At 47.5% G+C, this 20,211-nt stretch overlaps 3 protein-coding genes across 3 annotated transcripts; 2 read left to right on the top strand and 1 right to left on the bottom strand.

Annotated features, from left to right (window-relative positions):
* The first annotated feature begins 525 nt into the window (after positions 1 to 525).
* On the top strand, positions 526 to 12,707 carry LOC108081008 (activated Cdc42 kinase-like). The gene is made up of 8 exons (XM_017175944.2): positions 526 to 678; positions 1,561 to 1,630; positions 1,731 to 2,130; positions 2,208 to 3,290; positions 3,356 to 4,098; positions 4,164 to 4,392; positions 9,227 to 10,582; positions 12,218 to 12,707. The coding sequence occupies exons 1-8, from the start codon at positions 543 to 545 to the stop codon at positions 12,407 to 12,409; spliced, it is 4,209 nt and encodes a 1,402-aa protein (XP_017031433.2). The 5' UTR covers positions 526 to 542; the 3' UTR covers positions 12,410 to 12,707.
* Positions 4,670 to 9,188, top strand: LOC138927984 (uncharacterized). The gene is made up of 2 exons (XM_070283854.1): positions 4,670 to 8,440; positions 8,682 to 9,188. The coding sequence occupies exon 1, from the start codon at positions 4,812 to 4,814 to the stop codon at positions 6,573 to 6,575; it is 1,764 nt and encodes a 587-aa protein (XP_070139955.1). The 5' UTR covers positions 4,670 to 4,811; the 3' UTR covers positions 6,576 to 8,440; positions 8,682 to 9,188.
* Positions 12,708 to 14,669: 1,962 nt separating the features above from the next.
* Positions 14,670 to 20,059, bottom strand: Cap-G (Chromosome associated protein G). The gene is made up of 7 exons (XM_017175945.3): positions 19,435 to 20,059; positions 19,162 to 19,338; positions 18,284 to 19,098; positions 16,677 to 18,222; positions 15,979 to 16,611; positions 15,761 to 15,919; positions 14,670 to 15,459 (listed from the first exon to the last, which is right to left on the bottom strand). Exons 1-7 carry the CDS (start codon positions 19,693 to 19,695, stop codon positions 14,893 to 14,895), a joined length of 4,158 nt encoding a protein of 1,385 aa, XP_017031434.1. The 5' UTR covers positions 19,696 to 20,059; the 3' UTR covers positions 14,670 to 14,892.
* Positions 20,060 to 20,211: the final 152 nt, after the last annotated feature.

Below are 20,211 nucleotides of genomic sequence, written 5' to 3'. Positions count from 1 at the left end.
GATATGAAGATTTTGTATTATTTCAGAAATACGGTTTTAATTTTATGAAAATCGGACGATTTTATCATATAGAATCGTTCGTCAGATGTACACAAAAGTCTAAAGCTGTGAATGTAGACTGTAACTTTAAACCTTTAAAAATACAAAATATATAATTGTGAAAACTGCCAGTTAGCTTTCTTTCTTGGTTTCTTTAAATTTATTCTAATTCCTTAATGTCTTATTTATTAAACAGGGAAGTCTGGAAACATTTTATAGCTTATTTTAGAGATATGTAAATATGTATTGTTGTTAATTAAAAACAAAGTTAAATTTGTTGTAAACTTCTTTAAATAAGAAATGTTTTTACCATAAAATTTGCATAAAATTATTTTGAATGGGGGCTTCGATTACATGAAAACAATCGATTGTGCAGAACATTCGATTTTGCCTGTTAAGCTCTCATTAACAGAAAATGCTGTTACAACTCTGTTACTCTCATCTGTGACCGAGGTTGTAGTATCAGGTGTGGTTCGTGTGTCAAATGTGGATTTTTTTGGAAGATGTCACTTTTGAGATTTTTAGGAAAGATTAGCACTGGCCACACTGCGAAATTGGACGACAAATACATCGACGACGAAGCCCAGAGTAAAAATAATAACAAAATACAATGCAGACGCACAGGCGAGAGTAAAATGGGTAAGTTTGACAGAAAAAATGCACTTGATAGGCGGAAAACTGCCTAATTAGACTGCGCAATGAGTGAACTTACCGGTGTCGATTGAAAAACCAGTGAAAAGCGTGCTAAGAATGGCTTTTCCTGCAACGTAGTTTTCGCTGTTTTCCTGTGCAGTGCGTGCGCGTCTGTGTGTGTGTTGAGTGTATGTATTGGCCGATCGATTTTATTTTGCATATTCAAGGACAAGCGTAGTCCTGCGGGAAAGTGCCGTTAATGCACCGACCGGGGCGGAGCCGGAAAATTCCAGGCGATATTTTGCATCCGGCATTGGTGACTCAAAATGCAAAACCCCGGGGCCACTATCAGCTCCGCAATCTCTGTATTCCCGTACCCTGTGTCAACTCCGAAGCGGAGCGAAGAGGACAAACAATGGATGACAAATGCGGGTGCAGCAGCAGAAACAACAAAAACAACAACCCCGAGTTTTGTGTCAATGTGCTCACGTACTCCTGCCTGCGCGTGTGTGTGTGTTTGTGTGGGACGGCAACTTTTAGGTATGCAGGAGGTGTACACATGTGTGCGCGAGTGTGTGTCTTATTTTATTTTCTTAAAATTTTGGAAAATAAAAAGATCGAAAGAATCTCCGCCAGAGATGCCTGCCTGCGTTGGCGGATCGATCGTTAAAGAAGTTATTTATTGCCTAGGGTATTCCCCCTTTCCCACACTCCCATTGAGATGCCCCTTCCCACATCCCACAGCCCACAGCCACGGCATTCTCTGCCAGACGCCAGAAAGAACATCAAAGATAAGGGCCCCGGGATTTGTTTTTTGTGTGGTCTCGCTTTTATATAGTATACTTAATGTGTTTATTTATATATACATGTACCTCTCCTTGCTTTCAGAGTATCCACAAATTGATTTATACGAATTCCTCACGGAGTCCGAGCTGCAACAGTACTACAATGCCGTCAAGTGAGTGACCTAAAAAGCGGAAACCGCCCGCCACTCGTCCGCTCTTCTCTACTTTTCTACTTTTCCCCTTTTTTTTTTTTTTTTAATTTTCCCCACGCAGAAACGAATTGAAAATAACGAACGCGGCGCAGTTCAAGTATGCGGCGGACGAGGATTTGCGCTTCATCGGCCTGTCGCGGCCGGAAATCCGGCGGTTGCGCAAGTTCTACGAGAAGCACTTCCCCCACAGCTACCTCAGCAAGATCAAGCGTCTGCTGCAGGCGCCCGGCACGATGGTAAAGCGGGAGGAAGCTCCCGGAAGCGGGACTCAAGTGGCCGCCGATGGCAGTGGTGCCGCCGCAGGCACATCGCTGGCCGTCAAGAACGGGGCCAGTTCGCCGAGCAAGGTGCCCAACAACAAGCACATCATTCCGGCGGACTCGATCAGCGTGAACAAGCAGCTGGGCACAGGCGAGTTCGGCATCGTCCAGCAGGGCGTCTGGACCAATGGCAGCGAGAGGGTGAGTCCGTAGGAGACCTCTCAGAGCCTTTCCCTCATGAATGCCCACTTATCCCTTTTTTTTTTTTTTTGTTGTAGATCCAAGTGGCCATCAAGTGCCTCTGCCGCGAGCGCATGCAGTCGAATCCAATGGAGTTCCTGAAGGAAGCGGCCATTATGCATTCCATCGAGCACGAGAACATCGTGCGGCTGTACGGTGTCGTCCTGGCCACGGACTCGCTCATGCTGGTCACCGAGCTGGCCCACCTGCGCTCGCTGCTTGAGTGCCTCAAGGACTCCGGGCTGCGGGTCAGTTTCCTCACCATACCCACTCTCTGCGAGTTCGCCCTGCAGATCTGCAATGGAATGCGGTATCTGGAGCAGAAGCGCCTGATCCATCGGGACTTGGCGGCACGGAACATCCTAGTGTTCAGCAAGGACAAGGTTAAGATCTCGGACTTTGGCCTCTCGCGGGCCCTGGGCGTGGGCAAGGACTACTACAAGACAAACTTCAATGTGAACCTTAAGCTGCCGATTGCGTGGTGTGCGCCCGAGTGCATCAACTACCTGCGCTTCACCAACGCCTCTGATGTGTGGGCCTACGGCGTCTGCCTGTGGGAGATGTTCTCCTACGGCTTCCAGCCCTGGGCCGCGCTCACCGGCCTCCAGATACTAGAGGCCATCGACTCGCCCAACTACCAGCGTCTGGAGCAGCCCGACTGCTGCCCCAGCGAGTACTACACCCTGATGATGAAGTGCTGGCAGGACGATGCCGCCAAGCGGCCGCGTTTCGGTGAGATCTATGACCAGCTGCCCGACATGAAGCCGGAGCAGCTCAAGGCGGTGGTCAACTGTGCGGAGCCCAAGAAAGACCACCTGCTGTACCGCCAGGGCGACATTATCAGTGTCCTGGACCGCAACACGGGCACGCCCTTCTGGAAAGGAGTGCTCAGCACTGGAAAGACGGGCTACTTCAACCCCTCCAACACGGTGGCCTTCCTCGAAGGCTTGCCCAGCTCCAGCCGGGACTCGTTCAGCCGGGCGAGTGACCACCGGAGTAGCAAGCGCAAGCTGCGCACGGAGATGATATCGAAGCCGCAGAACGACTTCAAGCACACCGGCCACGTGGGCATAGACGGTGCCACCTTTGGCGACATCGCCTTCCTCGGCAGCTCCCAGAATGTAAGAGTATCCGGTCCACAGAGCTTCACATTTCCCTGCTAATTGTTCATCTACTTCCCCCCTAGTACAATCACGTGCCCAAGCAGATAGTGACGCCCTACAAGCCCTCGGAGGACATTGAGCAGACGCCTCTCCTGCTCCCCCCGACACCCACGAGTCCGGATTCGTTGCAAACGGCCAGTGGCTACTTCCCAGAGGGCGGAGGCGGTGCCATGGGCACTTCCATGAACCCTACCTTCATTCCATCCGCCGAGCACACGCCCAAGCTGATAGCCACCAACGGCCAAAGCTCCTTCGACTTCGCCACGGGGGGCTCCACCAATCCGTTCTTCCTCAACCGCGGGGAGGATGAACAGCTGGAGTTTGCCCTGCACAACAATAACTACGGGGGGGATGGCAAGAGCCTGCACTCGAGCGAGGCAGGGTGGCGCCCTGCCTCTCGGAGTGTGGCGGATGATCCGCACGAGTACCACGAGATATCGGATGACGAGATGGTGGCCGACAAGCTGGACTTTGGGCCGTCGCTGCTGGACGAGATTAACTCCATGTTCGGGTCGATCAGCGGGGCCTCGGGAAGCCAGCCGAAGTCGCCGGGGTTCGACCATGTGAACAGCAAGAACGAGTTTGCGGAAATGTCGGCCAAACTGGGCCAGAAGAGCGGCGACACCAATGGCAACAGTAAGCACGGCCATGGACTGTTGCCGACGCTCTCGAAGAAGAAGACCTCGGGCACCGTGAAGCCCATTTCGGTCAAGGATGAGAAGATTCTCAATCACGCCATCGAGATTGCCAACGAGATAAGCGCCAGGTGAGCTAGTGCCTCCACCCTGGATCGAGTACATAAAGTTGACTCCGATTTCCTTCGCATTTTAGGTCGATGATTGATCTGGTCTCTGACCAGACGCCCGCCATCCACAGTCCCAAGCGCAAGTTCAGCTTCAGGTTTCCGCATTTGAGCAACAGCAGCGGAGGGGACAAGGCGGGAGCCATGGGAAGCGGCGGTGCCAGCGGATCGGCCCACACACCCACCCACGGCAACGCCTCGCCCTTTTCCAAAAAGAAGAACTTCACGGAGGAGCTGCAGAGCATTCCCGACATACAGGTGAGCAGCGACTCCATTGGCTAGATCCCTTGGCTTTCCCGTAGCACTAGGTCATCGATTCTTGGCCGTGACAGATTCTAATCCTCGAGTTTTGTCTACACTCTGCTCTTTCTCCTACTTGTTCGTACATCGTTGCCCCCTCATTTCCCCCGTTTTGTGTTTGCGTTTGGCCTTTCCGTTTTCCGTTTTTTCGGTTATTTTCTCGTTTACCACCCTCATCCGATCGATGGATCGTGCAGCGTTTCCGCTCGCTGAGCGAGATCAAGAACAGCACGGACCTGCGTGTGCCCATTTTCGACAAGGAGAGCTCCGACTTCCTGTTCCAGAAATCGCGCGAGATCCTCAGCAGACCGCTGAACCTGGAACGGGAGCGGGCTACGGAGGAGGAGCACCCGCAGAAGAGCATCGACGACAACATCATGGACATTGAAAACACCCTAAAGGCGCTCAATCTGGACTTTATGCACACGTACACGGAGCTGGACAAGAGTGACTCCAACGACACGATCCTCAACGACCAGCTGCCGCAGCTTGTGAGCCTGGATGACGGCATAAGCAGTGCCACGGGAAGCCTCAAGTCGGCCGTTTACAGCTACAGCAACGGGGTCCAGACCATGTTTGATTTCAATGCGGCCACCAGTCACCTGGACAAGCATCTGCAGTACATGCACAACCAGGCGCAGCTGAGCGCCCCCGCTCCTGCGGATCCCAAGCCCATGGAGGACAAGCGCTCAAGCACCCCGGACACGGGGTTCGCCTCGCGGGATACCAACATCTCGCTGTCGCGCCGCAGCAGCCAAAAGTCCAGCTACAGTCCCCAGGAGAGCTTCCACTTCCCCCTCAAGGGCGAGGCCCTGTTCAGCGCCCCGCCTGTGGTCATGACGGGCGGCTATACCAGTCTCAAGGATGAGTTGGCGTACGAGAGATTTGGAAACGGAGCCACCAAGCAGATGCTAGCAAGCGCTTCGCCCATCAAGTCGGGATTGAATGCCAGCAGCGGCTCGGTGTACATGGGATCCAAGGGATACCGCCAACGCTCGACCTCCTTCAACGAGAGCTTCCACCCCATCTCGCCGGTTCTCTCGGAGCCACAGCGGGAGCGCGGTGTGATCCAGCGGCAGGTGAGGCTGGAGCATCAGGCGCCTCTGCCACGGCGCTCCGCCTCCTATAAGCCCCGTTCCATTCGAGCGCGAACCCTGCGGCGACTGAGCTACAATCCCATGACCCTGGACTCGAGTTCCTCCAGCGGCGAGGAGCCAGTCAAGCCCAGTCTGGCCCGCTCCGAGTGCGATATCCGGGCCAGGGTGGCGGCCAGCTCGAATGCCTCGTTGGGCAGGCGCCGCCGAGCGGGATTGAACCGCCAGGTGCAGTCCGCCTGCCATGACGAGCGCGAGGCCGTTATTTCACCTCGCCAGATCTATGGCTCCAACTCGAGCATCAAGTCGGCGCCGCACTACAATCTCGGCGGGCAGCGTCGCAGCTTCCACCGCGGAGGGGGTGGCGTGCCGGGCGGTGGCTACGAGCAGTTCCAATACGACGAGCGGATCTACGACTTCGGGGGACGCGGACCGGGCAACAACTACAACATGGCGCACGCCAGTTATCTGAGCACCACTCAGAAGCCGAGCTACATCTTGAACGGCGCCGAAATGCCCGGCTCCGGATCGGGTTCATCTTCGGCAGCCTCGTCGGCTGTACAGCAGGCCACCTACAGGCCGGACGGTGGCACGGCCTTGCAGCGGCCCATGAGTGGTGGAGCCGCCCTGCACGAGTTCGACATAAGCCGGCTGACGGGAAAGAGTCCCACGTCCACCAATTTTGTGGGCAGTTCGCCCGAGGAGCTTAAGCAGCGCCAGCTCTCCATGGGCTCCCTGCTGACGCCGACTGGCAAAATGGCAAAGCCAAAGCGCCCCACGGAGTTCCACTGGCCGGAGAAAATACACGCCTCGGCGGTGAAGCAGCACGAGATGCACTGGCGGCAGATGCAGCACCAGCAGCAGCCTCAGCACCATCAGCAACAGCTTGCCACGGCCGTGATTATCAGTGCCGGCGCGGCTGGAGGAGCTGTGGCAGCCAGAAGGTCCAGCGATAGCTCCTCCTCTTCCAGCACCGAGAGTGGCGATGAGTTTCAGTTCCGGCGCGAGTTCGTAGCACCGCGAATCCCGCCTAGTCCGGCTCCATAACTAAGGAAAATGCTGAAATACGTTCTCAATTTACTGTTCGGCAATGTGATGTCCGATTAGAGGATGATCGGAAGGCAGGACGACCCAAAGAGTGTGGCGGAGAGATAGGAATTTGACCCGGAATACCATGGCCAGGAATGGACGCTCCACCGTGGCGGGGCTGTGTTTGTGCTAGCTAGTGTCTGTGTGTGTTTGAGAGAGGGAAAGGAGTGTTTGAGCGGAGGAGGAGTCTGTTGGACGTCGAAGAGTAAATTGTAGAAGTATTTACAGCGAATAGATTATATATATTTTTTGGATTTGCATTTTTTGAAACGAGATGAGAGTGTGTGCCTTATAGGAAAAACACCGAAGACCTCTCAGAACAGATAATAATGATGTGCAGACGATCAGCTGCATAGCTTCCAAAATCCATTCATCCACTTAATAGCTCATAGCTCCTCATCATCATTATGAACTCTCTTTGATTGGGTTTCTGTTTTTAATTCGATTAAATTTTGCATAATAGGAATTAGAGCTGTAAATAAAATCGATTCTATAGTTGATAAATTGATTTTTAAATTGAGCGATCGATATACATTTTCAGAGTCGATTTAATCGAAAAAGTTTAGTAAAGAGTTGAAAATTTTGATTTATTATTTTATATTATAATTTGTGCTCGTTTAGGAATCCCGAAACTCTGGAATTTGGTATTCTGGATTTCAATGGCTGAAAGTAGTGCTGGAACAAACATCGATGTTTATTCGATACAATCGATGTTTCAACAAAATCGGCCAACATCGATGTTCACTTGTCAAACATCGATTATTTTCAACTGTCACTTAAAAACCGAGCAAGAAGGCAGAATTGGCATACTAGATCAAAAATTTGTTTATACATCGAATCGAATCACTGAAAATCAATTTATTTCAAGCTCTAAAATGCATTGTTTTTCAAAGACTAGTTTAAAAACGTGTTTCGACTTTATCGTTCTACGAAACGCAATACCAATTAGAATCGAAACTTAAAGCGGAACTATGTCTGAAATTTTATCTGCAACTCTCAAACAGGAAATACTCACTCCACTCAGTAGCCTACAAATCATATACAACTAGAAATTCAAATACAAACTTTAAAAGGAAATATTACAAAGATAACAAAGAGATAATGGCTTCCACAAACGGAATATAGAATGTTCAAGAATTTTTTAATACAGAAATATAAACCCAGAAGAACTCGTAGCTTGTCGAAAACAGTATGTCAACACAAACACCACACACTTATTAGGGGGACTCCAACTAGACAGGGTATTTCCTATTGGCCATTACCATGGCGGTAATTATAAGTCACACACAGACACAAGGAACCTAAAGACTGTATAAGAACAAGATGCTAAACGCCAATACATTTGAATTGACATATGAAAGCTCTACAATGTTAGCTTGCTTTTGAACAAAATCTTCAAGAAAGCCTAAATCCAGCTCTAGAGCCAGATAAATCCTAGTACAAAAAGAAGAACGGCGTTACTCATCTTGTTATTCTAAAGCCTTTGAAGAAACTACAAGGACAGACAGAGACAGACACAGACACACACCCACAACAGTTGACAATCCTCAGAACTTGTCCACACACATCAGAAGACAACATTCGTCGTCGGATCAAGAATCCCGTACATATGCAAATGGATTATCTGCCATATCCTGAGACGCTTGCATTTTTATTATTGAGCCCGAGGCTAGGGTGAAGCTAAAGTGAAACATGAAACCAAACGATACCGAAACCAAGATAAGCATTTAAGCTCTCACTTCAGCTAGAGTGTCGAACCGAACCCTATGGATTATCTGATAAGATTTGAGATTGAAGAGTATTTGCCTACTAACCTAAAAAACGTAAACCTAAGACCTAAAAGCCCCAAACCTAACATTAAAAAACCCAAAAAACTTAACCAAACAAAAGCTAAAACTAAAAATTAACTCAAATCGAATTGCCGACGGCCGCAAAGTGTCGAAACATTTTTTGATAACCTCACTAAGAATATATATATTATACTATAAAGAATATACTTATACTAAAAGATTTTCGCATTCTATGCATTTATGGATAAACTCAAATTGAAATTACGATATACAGATTATATATATACACCTACTTAAATCTAAACCTAATTCTATGTATACAAGTATAAGCATTACGGAAAATGATATTCTAAACTATACGTTCGAAGCGTTTCAACCCAGAGAACATTAAAAAGCTAATTGAAAACCAAAATTTACTCAAGTATTATACAAGAAACAAGCCCCAAAAACTAAGGAACTAAAAGAACTAACATCCAAACTAAACTAAATTCAAACTAAGATAACAACACCTATTTGAAGTGGCGAAAATCGAGAAGAGTTTGCATTCCAAGAACCAAAAAACAAACGAGTTAAAATTGGTAATCAAAAACCTAAGAAAATGTTGTGCATATTTAAAGGGATTTAATAAAGGAAACCTAATTCTGAATTTCAATGGTGGGTGCTGCTTTTGGGACTGATAAGGGAAACTTTCTTACTGCTTTTGTATTTATTATCTGCCCCTGATTATTTCGTATTTGTTTCGTCCTTCCCATCCGCCGTTTTCATTTTGTACAATTTCATTTCCCTTCACTTTATTTCTCCTCCGGCGCCCCGTTGCAGTCGCTGATAGGCAAGGAGGGACTGGAGGCCTACAACAGCCTGATCGAGCGCAAGGCCCTGCTGGACATCGGACCCAGTCCGGCAGCCACGCTGCTCCGCCACCTGGACACTGACGAGTTCGACCTGCAGAGCCTGCACCAGTCGCAGCGGCCCATGACCTTGCCCACGCGAGGCGCCGCCCAGCGGGTGCGCAAGGCGGAACTGGCCGCCACCTTGAGTCGCCACAACGACGAGAACTCCAATTCGCTGGAGGCCTGCGAAAGTCCCAGCTACATGACCCACGGCAGCTACAAGTTTCCGGACGCACCTCAGCAGTCGGAGCCGCAAGAACCACAACAGCCACTTCCTGAGCCGGAGTCGCCCAATCCCATTCCCCTGCCGCCGCGCGAGGGCAAGAAGCAGGTGAAGAACAGCACCAAACGACATGTGCGCAAGTATCCGCTGATTATACCGGCCAACGGCCTGCAGCGAACTCTTAGCAAGCTGGCGGACTTTGGAGAGGAGACGGGAAAGAGCATTGACTCCTCTTCCTCTTCCTGCTCCCAACAGCCGCAACCAGGTCGCGCCATCGAGGTGGTGGCCGCAGTACGACCCAGTAGCATGCGACGCCCGTCGCGTCCCCCGGAACGGGAGTACGCAAATATGCCGGCTGTGGGCAGTGAACCCTCGCACACCTACCAGAACCTGGACAAGCTTGCGCCGGCAGATGCTGCCGGGCTCACGGACACCGCATCCCTGCAGTTCGAGTCCATTTTGGAGGCGGATTCCAGCAAGGAGGGCATTCTACAATCACCAGATGTGACCGACGGCTTCTACAATTTTTCCATTCAAAAGGAGCACTACCACAAGGGCAAGGATGTCGAGTTCGAGGCCACCCAGATCTCGGGTCTGTATGTAAACGACGATGAGCTGCGCAACCTGGACATGGAGAGCAGTCGCAAAACATCCACTGCGGCAAGCAGTTGCAGTGCATTGGAGCCAGAGGTGGCGCCCAATCAGGAGACACAGCCCCTGGCCGAAGCTGTCGCCGAGGAGGCGAGTCGTCGCTTCTCCAGCGTGGACAATGAGCTGGCGGGAAACGCATTGTTCAAAAAGGTACGCGCCTCCGTCAATCTGGCCATGAATCGCAACTCAATGGCGGACTCGAGTCCGAGCACCAGCCAAGCTGGCGGAGGAGCTCCAGCGAAGCCGCAAACGGAAGCAGAGTATTTTGCAGCCACAGCCGCTCGTCTGGCGGACTCGAATTCGGTGAGCTGCGAGGACCTGTTGGAGTTCTCCGACAAGAAGCCCAAGGGCTGCGAGCGGGGCGTTGATTCCGATGAAGTCCGCATCATGGTGAAAGTGCTGGGAAAGGACGTAAGTCTACACACAATCTATATTAAAATAATGAAGATTAAAAACCAGCGATCGTAACAAATATAATTTTATTATAAAAATTTAATAGTTAATTTCTTATTTGAAAAACAAAAAAAAATACGTTAATTTTTATAAGGGACCGTAATTATTACAAGTGAAAAAATAAAAATCAATGCCTATGATTATTTATTCATTATAAAATAATTTGCTTACAATTAATAGTTATAATTTTATTTTTATTTAATAGCTTAAAAAATATATTTTTTTTATTTTAAGCAAAAAAAAATTAAATAAAAAAAAGAAATTTTTTTTTTAAATAATAATCATTAAAGATTACTTTTTATTTTTAAACTTATAATAATTACGGTCCGTGATTAAAAATTAAAATAAATTATTTTCCAATAAGAAATTAAATATAATTTTTATTATAAAAATTATGAATCATCATTTTTTCATGTTTTTTCGGTTCGTATGTTTTCACTTTATAATCCTTTTCCGTTTTTAATATTCTTTTTTAATACAAAAAATATAATTATTGTTTTATTATATTAAATAAAAGTTGAGTAATAACCTTTATTTGTAATTTTAAATTAATAATAAAAAATATAATTGAAAAATTATTTTCAATCAATATTTATTTATTTTTATTTTTAAATTACAAATTAGAGTTATTACTCAATTTTATATACAAATTATATTAATTTTGTTTGTTTATTAAAATGGAAAAGTAAATGTTGAAAACCAATTAATAATTAAAAATTGTTTATAAAAATGTATCTTGTTTCTGAAAAGTCCTTCAAAAAATATTGTATACATAATTTTGTAGTCATACCAGCTCAATTTTTATACCCTTGCAGGGTATTATAATTTCAGTCAGAAGTTTGCAACGCAGTGAAGGACACGTTTCCGACCCTATAAAGTATATATATTCTTTATCAGCATCAACAGGGGAATCTTTCTAGATATTTCAGGAAGAAATCGATTTTTTTTGCCATTTTTGAAAATTTGATAAGGGGTTACATCATTAAAATTTTTGATTTTGATAAAAAATTGAATTTTCAAAATTTTTAAATGAAGTATGCAGATTTATTAACTGTAGAAAATCTTGCACAGAACAGTTTTCCGATTTAAAATTAATGCTCTTTTGGCCGAGTTATGATATTTTTAATTTAAAAAAAAATCAACAAGTTTTTTAATATAAAAAATCAGATTTTATAATACAAAATAATATTTTTCTAAGTCAAGGAATCATTTCCGACCCCATAAACCATATATATTCTTGATCAGCATTAACATGCGAATCTTTCTAGACGTGTCCGGAAGAAATCGATTTTTTGGCCATTTTTGCGAAATTTCATAAGGGGTTACATCATTAAAATTAGCAAAAATGACCAAAAATTTTGATTTCTTAAAATTTTTAATTTGGTATGCAGTTTTTTTAAATTAATAAAAACTAACACTAAACTGCTTTCCGAATCGAAATTAATGCATTTTTGGCTTAGTTATGATATATTTTAATTGTTACCTGCAAGGGTATACAAACTTTGGCTGGCCAAAGTTAGCTTTCTTTCTTGTTTGGTATACATTTTTAATTTGTGACTCTTGCTAAAAACATGTAAAACTTGCTTTCCTCAGAGCACCCCCAATCGCTGTCTCGGAGCCTTGGAGTTCATCAACTGGGACGTCCACAAGTCCATCAAGCTCATCAAGCTGCAGAATCTGGTTAGCGAGGCGAATCTCAGTCTGGAAGCCTCGTTCGAGGCCCTGCAGCAGCACGAATGGGATCTGCACACGACGGCCCACAAACTGAATGGCCTTAAACTTTAAGAATACTTCTCCTAGCAGCGGCCGCAGCTCCCTCGGCTCTCCACTTCAGTCACCCTGAACTGCTTTAAACGACCTGCGTTGCCTTAAACTCGTAACTATCGTTTCTAATTCGTGTAGGCTAAGCTTTTCGGATAGACCTAAGAACTCGTACGTAACTCGAACCTAACGTAATCACTGCTCGCCAGCCATCGGCTTCATTCGTATCGATCGGAATCTCAGCATGTACTTATTCACGCATGCTTCCCAGCATCAAAATACACACACTTATACACAATTATACAGATCTTTTTGAATAAATTATAAACTTTTTTATAACCCTTTGGTTTTTTCTTGAACGAGATTGAATTGAATATGGGATTCAGCTTTTAGTTTTTAGAAAAACGGCTCTCTCAAACGCTGCCCTTATGTATGCTAACCTTGTGAGATGTTCGGATACATTATAATTATGTAGAGGGAGGAGTTTAGGAGGAGATTGTGATATCAAATACGTTTTTTCGATTACACAGGCTGACAAAATTTGAAAAAATCGCAAAACCAAGAACCTGAATATAATTTACCGAGGGTTTTTAATGGTCTAAGAATATTTCCTATAAGTCTTGTTTTTAAAATTTTTCATCTTAAAGTGCAACAAATACGGGGTTTGGGCACTTTTGAGGTGCAATTAATTCATAAAGTTCTGATCTTGGACTTAAAAATCTGTTTTTAAAATTAAAAAAAATCTATTTGGATATTTCGTCTTTTGAATTTCGGTATTTTTCCATATATGTTGTCAAGTTCGTCGTACTCAGAAATATATGAAAAAATATTAATATAAATTCAAGAGAGGATATCTCGGGGGCCCATAAGGGAGGGTTACTACCGAGGCGTTTCTCAATTGGCGTTTTTATTTTACAAATTTTTTTCCCAAATTTTAATCAAAACTGGAAGTCAAAAACCAGATTTTGACAAAAAAATTAAGTTAATTTGTTAAGAAATATAATAAAATTTAAAATTAACAAGAAAGGAAGCTAACTTCGGCACGCCGAAGTTTGTATACCCTTGCAGATTGGTTTTCATATTTATATTATAAATTATAATGCCGGAAAACAGACCCTAAACAGAGTTTCATAACATTTTACCTATACTTATTATGTTTACAGTTTGACAGTTACAGTTTTACATTCCCAGCTTTACATTTTCTCTACATTTACCGATCGTTTATATGGCAGCTGTATGATATAGTTGTCCGATTTTCATAAAAATTTTACCAAAATTCTGAAATAATAAAAAAAGCTCATATCTAAAAGTAGATAGGAATATATTGAAAAACAACGAAGTTATAATTTTTTTCCTATTCATTTTCCGATCGTTCCTATGGCAGCTATAAGATATAGTCGTCCGATTTTTATAAAATTTTTACCAAAATTCTGGAATAATATAAAATGGCTATATCTTAAAAATTATGGAATAATATTGAAAAACAGCCAAGTTATAATCTTTTTTCTAAAAATTTATCGAACATTTGTATGGCAGCTATATGATATAGTCGTCCGATCCGGCCCGTTCCGACATATATAGCAGTGAGAGTATATAGAAGACTATATGCAAAGTTTCATTCAGATAGCTTTAAAACTGAGGGACTAGTTTGCGCAGAAACGGACAGACGGACGGACGGACAGACGGACAGACGGACATGGCTAGATCGACTCGGCTGTTGATATATATATACTTTATAGGGTCGGAAAGGTCTCCTTCACTGCGTTGCAAACTTCTGACTGAAATTATAATACCCTGCAAGGGTATAAAAATAGCACGACGTAAGATACTTTAAAAATAGTTAAAGAAGTTATGTTCTGGATTTGAAACCGAATGGTTAAGTAGATTTTCAGTTATGGTGTATACCGATATTCAAATTGGCATTTTTCAGGAAAGTTTAACACAATGTGATAGTCGTTCTCGTGACATCGTTCAACTCTGCTTAACTTCGTCAATTTTTCTATGAGGTAAAACTAGGACACAATATTCTTAAGATATTGAGCTTGTAAAATCAGGGATGGCTAAAAAATAATCATTATTTTTTGAGCGATTCAGTAAATATAATAAATTATTAATGGCAAGCAATTTTGCTTATTTATGTATATTAAAATCAATAAACATTGATTTTTATATTTCCACCTAAAATGATTACGTGCCCTGTTTAAAATAAAAAACTTTACGAAAAAAAATCAAACCCCCCACTTCCTAAGGTGGTCCCCTGGCCTGAGATGCTCGAAGACAATCGTTTGGCTTTTATATGTTTATTTAGTCTATAATTTTACGCAGCGACTTAAACATTGATTAAATTACTCAACGATATATTGAAATTTCAAACTAGATATAATTTACACATATTGTACACAATGAAACTCACGGAAAGTTATTAACTCTAAACTGTAACTCGTAAAGTCGAACGAACTTGGAACACACAACAAGAGTGGACATAACATAACGCTGATTGCTGAGGGCTATTTCCGTCGTCTACTACTACTACGTGTCTTGTGTTCGCTCATGGAGGTGGGCGCCGCCCGCGTCACTCGCTTGGGCGTGGACTGCAGCTGGCCGGCACTGAGGTTCATCTCGAGCGACATCCGCTTTCGGGTCATGACTTGGGTGCTTAGCCGCTGGGCGCGTGCGGAGTTCCGAGTCGTTATCTTTGGAGTGCTCGTGCTGGCGAGCCGGGTTCGCGATGATCGAAGCGTCTTGGCGATGGCTGGCTGTCTGGACGTCGATGGCCTTGGCTCGGATTCGGGTTCTGGTTCCGACTCGGATTCAGCCTCGGATGTGGACTTTGAGTCTGCAACTATCATGGGCGGCACTCTGTTCTCCTTAACTGACGATGTGCTCTCCGTGGGACTGTTGGCATTCTTCTGAGTGGCGTCCAGGCGCTGCTGCTTTCGCAGCGGCGAGTTGCGAGGCGAGGGGGCGGCCGAGTCATTGGACCGCAGGGAACGGGAATGCGGATCGGACGGCGTTCGCCTGAGCACTCTTTTCCGTCCGTTTCGGAGAGGCGTTTCCAGGGCCAGTACCTTCCGCTAATGAAAACAATGCAAAAACAAAAAAAAAACAAATAAATATCGAATTAAAGACCCAAGGCAACTAAGCTACAAATGTGGTGGTGGAGGAGTGTCAACTAGTCACTAACTCTCTGCAAAGCTTAAAGGAAACAACTCGTTGGTGTCAGTTTTGAAAACGTTTGTGATTTGTTAATGCGGATTGCAACTTTTCTCTTACAAGCTAAATATAAAGGGTGTCTGGTGTCTGGTCATTTCAGTGCTGGTGCCTATGGTCCTGCTGCAGTGCTTAGAGCTGCATGCGTAAGCGCCTGGTACTCACTTTGCTGGCGGAGCTGGGAGCGGGCTGGGCGGCTGCCACGCCGCCTTTTCGGCTGCGCAGCGAACGCAGGCGAACATGACTGGCATTGGGCAGAGTCCGGCTGTCACTCGGCGGCGAGACTGCGGTGGGCGAAGCTTCAATCACCTCGGAATCGTTTGACTAGAGGGAAGAGTTGGATGGTTAGCATGCCAGTGTAGCCCAGTTCTTTAACCTCTTACCCGATCTACTCTGGCTGGACTCGCGGCGACTTCGCTTTCCGACGACGACGATGGTTCCTCGTAGCTCGGCGGCTTCTTCTCCGGCGTCTTGGATGACCTGGCTAGTGCTTGCTCGAGACGTCGCTTCATCTGCGGCCGGCGTAGATTCCTCTTTGATGTCTCGGCCGCCTCGGTTGCAGCAGCTCCTTCAGGCTCTGGTTCCGATACGTTGTCGGGCTCGGAGTCAGCATCGGCTTCGGCATCCAAGCCAAGCAGGCTATCCGCCTCCGAACGACTTATAGCCAGGGAGCGCCGCAGGTGACGGATTCCGATTATATTGGCTTCCCCAAAAGTAGTTACAATGGGCTCTGGCGCTGGCGCCAAGGCCGGAGAGGCTTCTGCTGCAGCTGCGGTTGCCTCACCTTGTGACGCATCCGTAACAGCCGCCATAGATGGCTCTGTGGCGGATTCTTCGGGAGCGGGCCCTGCAGCTGTCTCTTCTGGCACTACATTAACCGATGCCACTGTGGCTGTTTCGCACTCCTCGTCGCTGTCACCCTCCTCCGGGTTCCGGCGGGGTGGCGGTTCAAAGCTGCCGTTGACCATAAGCTTGAAGTTTTCAATATTCTTGGTCAGGCGGGGATCCAGGTCGCTCTGGGAAGTAAATAAAAAGGGAAATTAAGCACGAGGATCTTACGCTAACCAGCAAAGGGACTCACAGCTATCAGTTTGTCCGCCAGCTCGAGCATTTCAGCCTTAATTGCCGGCCCGTTGGATACGTTCACTGTTAGGGAGGTGAGCTCCTTGGCCAAGAGGCGGCACATATCCCGCCGCTCTGTGAAGTAGTTCTGTATGTACTGAAGGAAGCTCAGCGCGATCTTGTTGTGGATATTCGTCTGCGGAGAGGTGCCCTCCTGCATCGTCATTTCGATAAAGAACTTGGTCAGGTGATCTGGCTGAACTGTGCAGAGCGGCGAGTCAAAGTTGCAGTTCATTATGGTCCACACGCAGGGCAGGAGGCATGGCTGCAGCAGGGCCTGCTTCTTGTAGTGCAGCAGCTGCTCGAAGAACATGCCCAGCACTTGGCTGACGATGGCCTCGGTGTTTGGGTTGAAGTAGCGTCTCAGCAATGTTTCCATGACGTCCGTGCGGTCGTCCACGTGTCCGCGGAGCACCAGACGGCACAGTCCGCGCACTATGGCCAGGCGGACGCCCTTGCTTTGCACTCGATCCACAAAGTGACTCAACACCATGAGGATGTCGGAGTTTTGGTCACTGTTCTGCGATTGGGTGCCATCGTCGTCGCAGTCATAGAGGTCCTGCATCGTGTAGAGCTGGCGCCGCTTGCTCTTGTTTAACTGGCCGCCACCGCCGCCGGCTCCTGTTTGGTTAAGCTCGTTAAAGTAGTCCAGGCCGTAGTGGTCCAGCAGCTCCATCAGGCAGCTGGCCGCCGTCTCGCACAGGCGCGAAATGTTGTTGTTGCAGACCTGCTCCACCACCACCTCGAACATCTCCTTGCAGTACGTCTCGTAGAACAAGCAGTAGGTGGTGCCGCATTTGATGGCCCACTCGAAGATGTCCACCTCGGTGGAGGCCAGGTGGCGGCAGATGAAGTCCTTGTACAGCTGGCAGATGGCAGGCGTTAGCTTGTGCACGTTCGGCGATGCCACCATGTAGTACGAGATGAACAATGCCTTCAGTATGCGCTCCTGCTTGGAGAGCTTGGGCCGGGCGGGCATCTCAAGCACGCCGCTCCGCTCGAGCAGCGGCCGTATCAGCTCCGTGTACTCCGCGGTGACGGCGGTCTTCTCTTCTGTCACCGCCTGCGCGCGTATGTACTCCTTTTGGCGCACAAAGTTGTCCTCCTGCTCCTCCAGCTCCAGGATCTTGACCTTCAGCGCCGAGATCTTCATCTTCAGCGGCGTGTCCAAGTCGTCCAGCAACTTATTAATCAGGCTGCGGTCGTGAATCAGCTCGTTCTGCTTGGTGTTCAGCTCGCACAGCTCGTAGATGATGTCGATGAAGTACTGCATCCGGTCGTTGAGGTCGGTGATCAGCTGCTCCGTGCTCCGCACCAGGACGCACACAATCTTGTGGTCCAGCAGGCAGTCCTTCAGCAAGCAGGTGATCAGCACCCTCATATTGCCACGCCCGATCTCGTCGCCCAGGTCGTACGACTGCAGCATCTCCACCAGCGACAGCAGCATGTTTTGGAACTCGATCTGGGCGAACTTGTCCATGTCGGGCTTCTGGAACAGGCAAAATCTGCAGGGAAGGAAACTCGTTAAATGGTTGCTTTCGGCGGAAAGAGATGACCCCGACTTACTTCTCCACATAGCTGCAGAAGACACTTAGCTCGGGCAACACCGGGTCCGTCTCGTCCGCCTGCGTCTCCAGAAACTCGCTGAGGCACTGCCAGTAGAGCAGCAGCTCCACGGTCAGCAGGTCGTGGGGTATACAGCGGTGCAGCTCACAGTCGTCGCTCAGGGGCAGCAGCGCTGTCAGCTGATCGACGTCCGTTTTCTCGAAGATCACCCGTAGCATCTGCTTGGCGACTCGCCGGAAGCGCAGCAACTCCTCCTCGTTGGAGTCCAGCTTGAGGGCAGCCGTGAGGGAGATGTAGTTTTGCTGGTACGACTCGATCCAGGCCTTCAGCATGTAGTTGATCACGGTCTTGCGCACGGTGGCCGAGCTGTCGTTGAGTCCCTGCTCAAGCAGGGTCAGGCGCTGGGCCACCTTGTAGGAGCGGACCGGGTAGTTGCACATGTTGACGTACGTGTGCCGGCGCACCTTTTCGTCAACGTCCCACAGGCGCTGGAGGATGTACGGCACGGTAATGTAGTTGCGGCCCATGCACGTTATGATGCACTGACGTACGCTGGGCGACGGATCGGCGGAGAGGTGGAACTGGTAGGCCACCACAACGGGATCTTTGGGATTGTCTGGCATCTGCAGACGCTGCATGGCCAGCACGGCCTGCTTGCGCACACTGGGCGCCACATCCTTGACGCGCTCCAGCATCGCCTCTAGGATTTCGTCACACTGGGTGTCGTCCAGGGCGGCATTGGGTCCCAGCTCCTTGAGGATGAGATTCACGAAGTAGCAGATGCGATACCGGATGTGTGGATTGCTGGAATATGTCTGTCCAGAAGAGTTAAGTTGTGATTTCAAGGGGGTGGGGGTACAAGTACAGTAGACACTCACCGTGAGTAGCCAGTGGATGGTCGCGGCAAGCACTGGGTGCGTGCGCTCTGATTCGAAGCTGGTCACCAGGGTGGCGCAAAAATTGAGTGCCATGGTGGCATTCTCGTTGCCCTCCTCCGCCTCCAGGACCGCCTTCAGCACGTCAATGAACATCTTTTGGAACGCTTGGTGGCCCATCTACAAGGCAAACACAGAGATACCGAACATTAAATACGAGTCCTTGTTGCGCGAGGCCAGCGCCGTTCTAGAAACGCCGCCACCGCCACTACTCACCTTGGTGTACAGTTGCTGCATCTCCTTTACGTAGTTTTTGTGGAGTGACGCCTTCCGCTCGGCGTGCCGCATTATCGTATACATGGTCTCTGCCGCAATTGAGATTCTGGATGGTTCAGCTTGGCTGCTGGGTGCGGGCGCCTGCTCCTCGTTCTCCTTCTCCCCATCCTGCTTCTTGGTAGTACGTCCTCGCCTCTTGGCGGTTGCTGGCGGGGGCTTGGGATTGGCCTTTTCCTTGGCACTTGCCTTCGGCCTGGCCATTTCGTCGTGGTGTGGTTTAAGTGGTCCTGATCGCAAGATCAGCGCGGATTCGAGCTGTGTTTATTCGGAAATTCGACTATTTTCGAATTGCGGAGAGAGTGTGCGAAGCGATGGCGAAACAAACAAGCGTCGCGTTATTGCTCATTCCTCTTTCCACCCCTGTTCGCTTGTTAAATTCAAACTAGCGATGCGACGCGCTCGGCAAATTTAGTGCATTACCAGCGATAATGGTGTTATCGGTGCGATCGATAGGCACAGCTACCTATCGAGTTCGGGTTTAAACTTAACGGATCTTTTTGCATTTGATATTGTGGTGTTTCGGGGAATATCTTTGTGAATAACAGTTTTAATAATAATTTGCATTAACTGACTTTTGTATAAAAGTATACTTTTCTGGGTATCTGGCATTTTCATTCCTGTTCCGGGTATTCAATAGGAAATTTTAGGGGTGATTTTTTAGCTCAACGAAAACGATAGTAAATATGTACCTACAAATGGGAGATTGTTTACACATCC

The sequence above is a fragment of the Drosophila kikkawai genome, chromosome 2L, assembly GCF_030179895.1.
Source record: "Drosophila kikkawai strain 14028-0561.14 chromosome 2L, DkikHiC1v2, whole genome shotgun sequence".
NCBI lineage: Eukaryota > Metazoa > Arthropoda > Insecta > Diptera > Drosophilidae > Drosophila > Drosophila kikkawai.
Note: the sequence above shows the minus strand (reverse complement) of the source record. Positions and strands in the feature narration are given on the sequence as shown.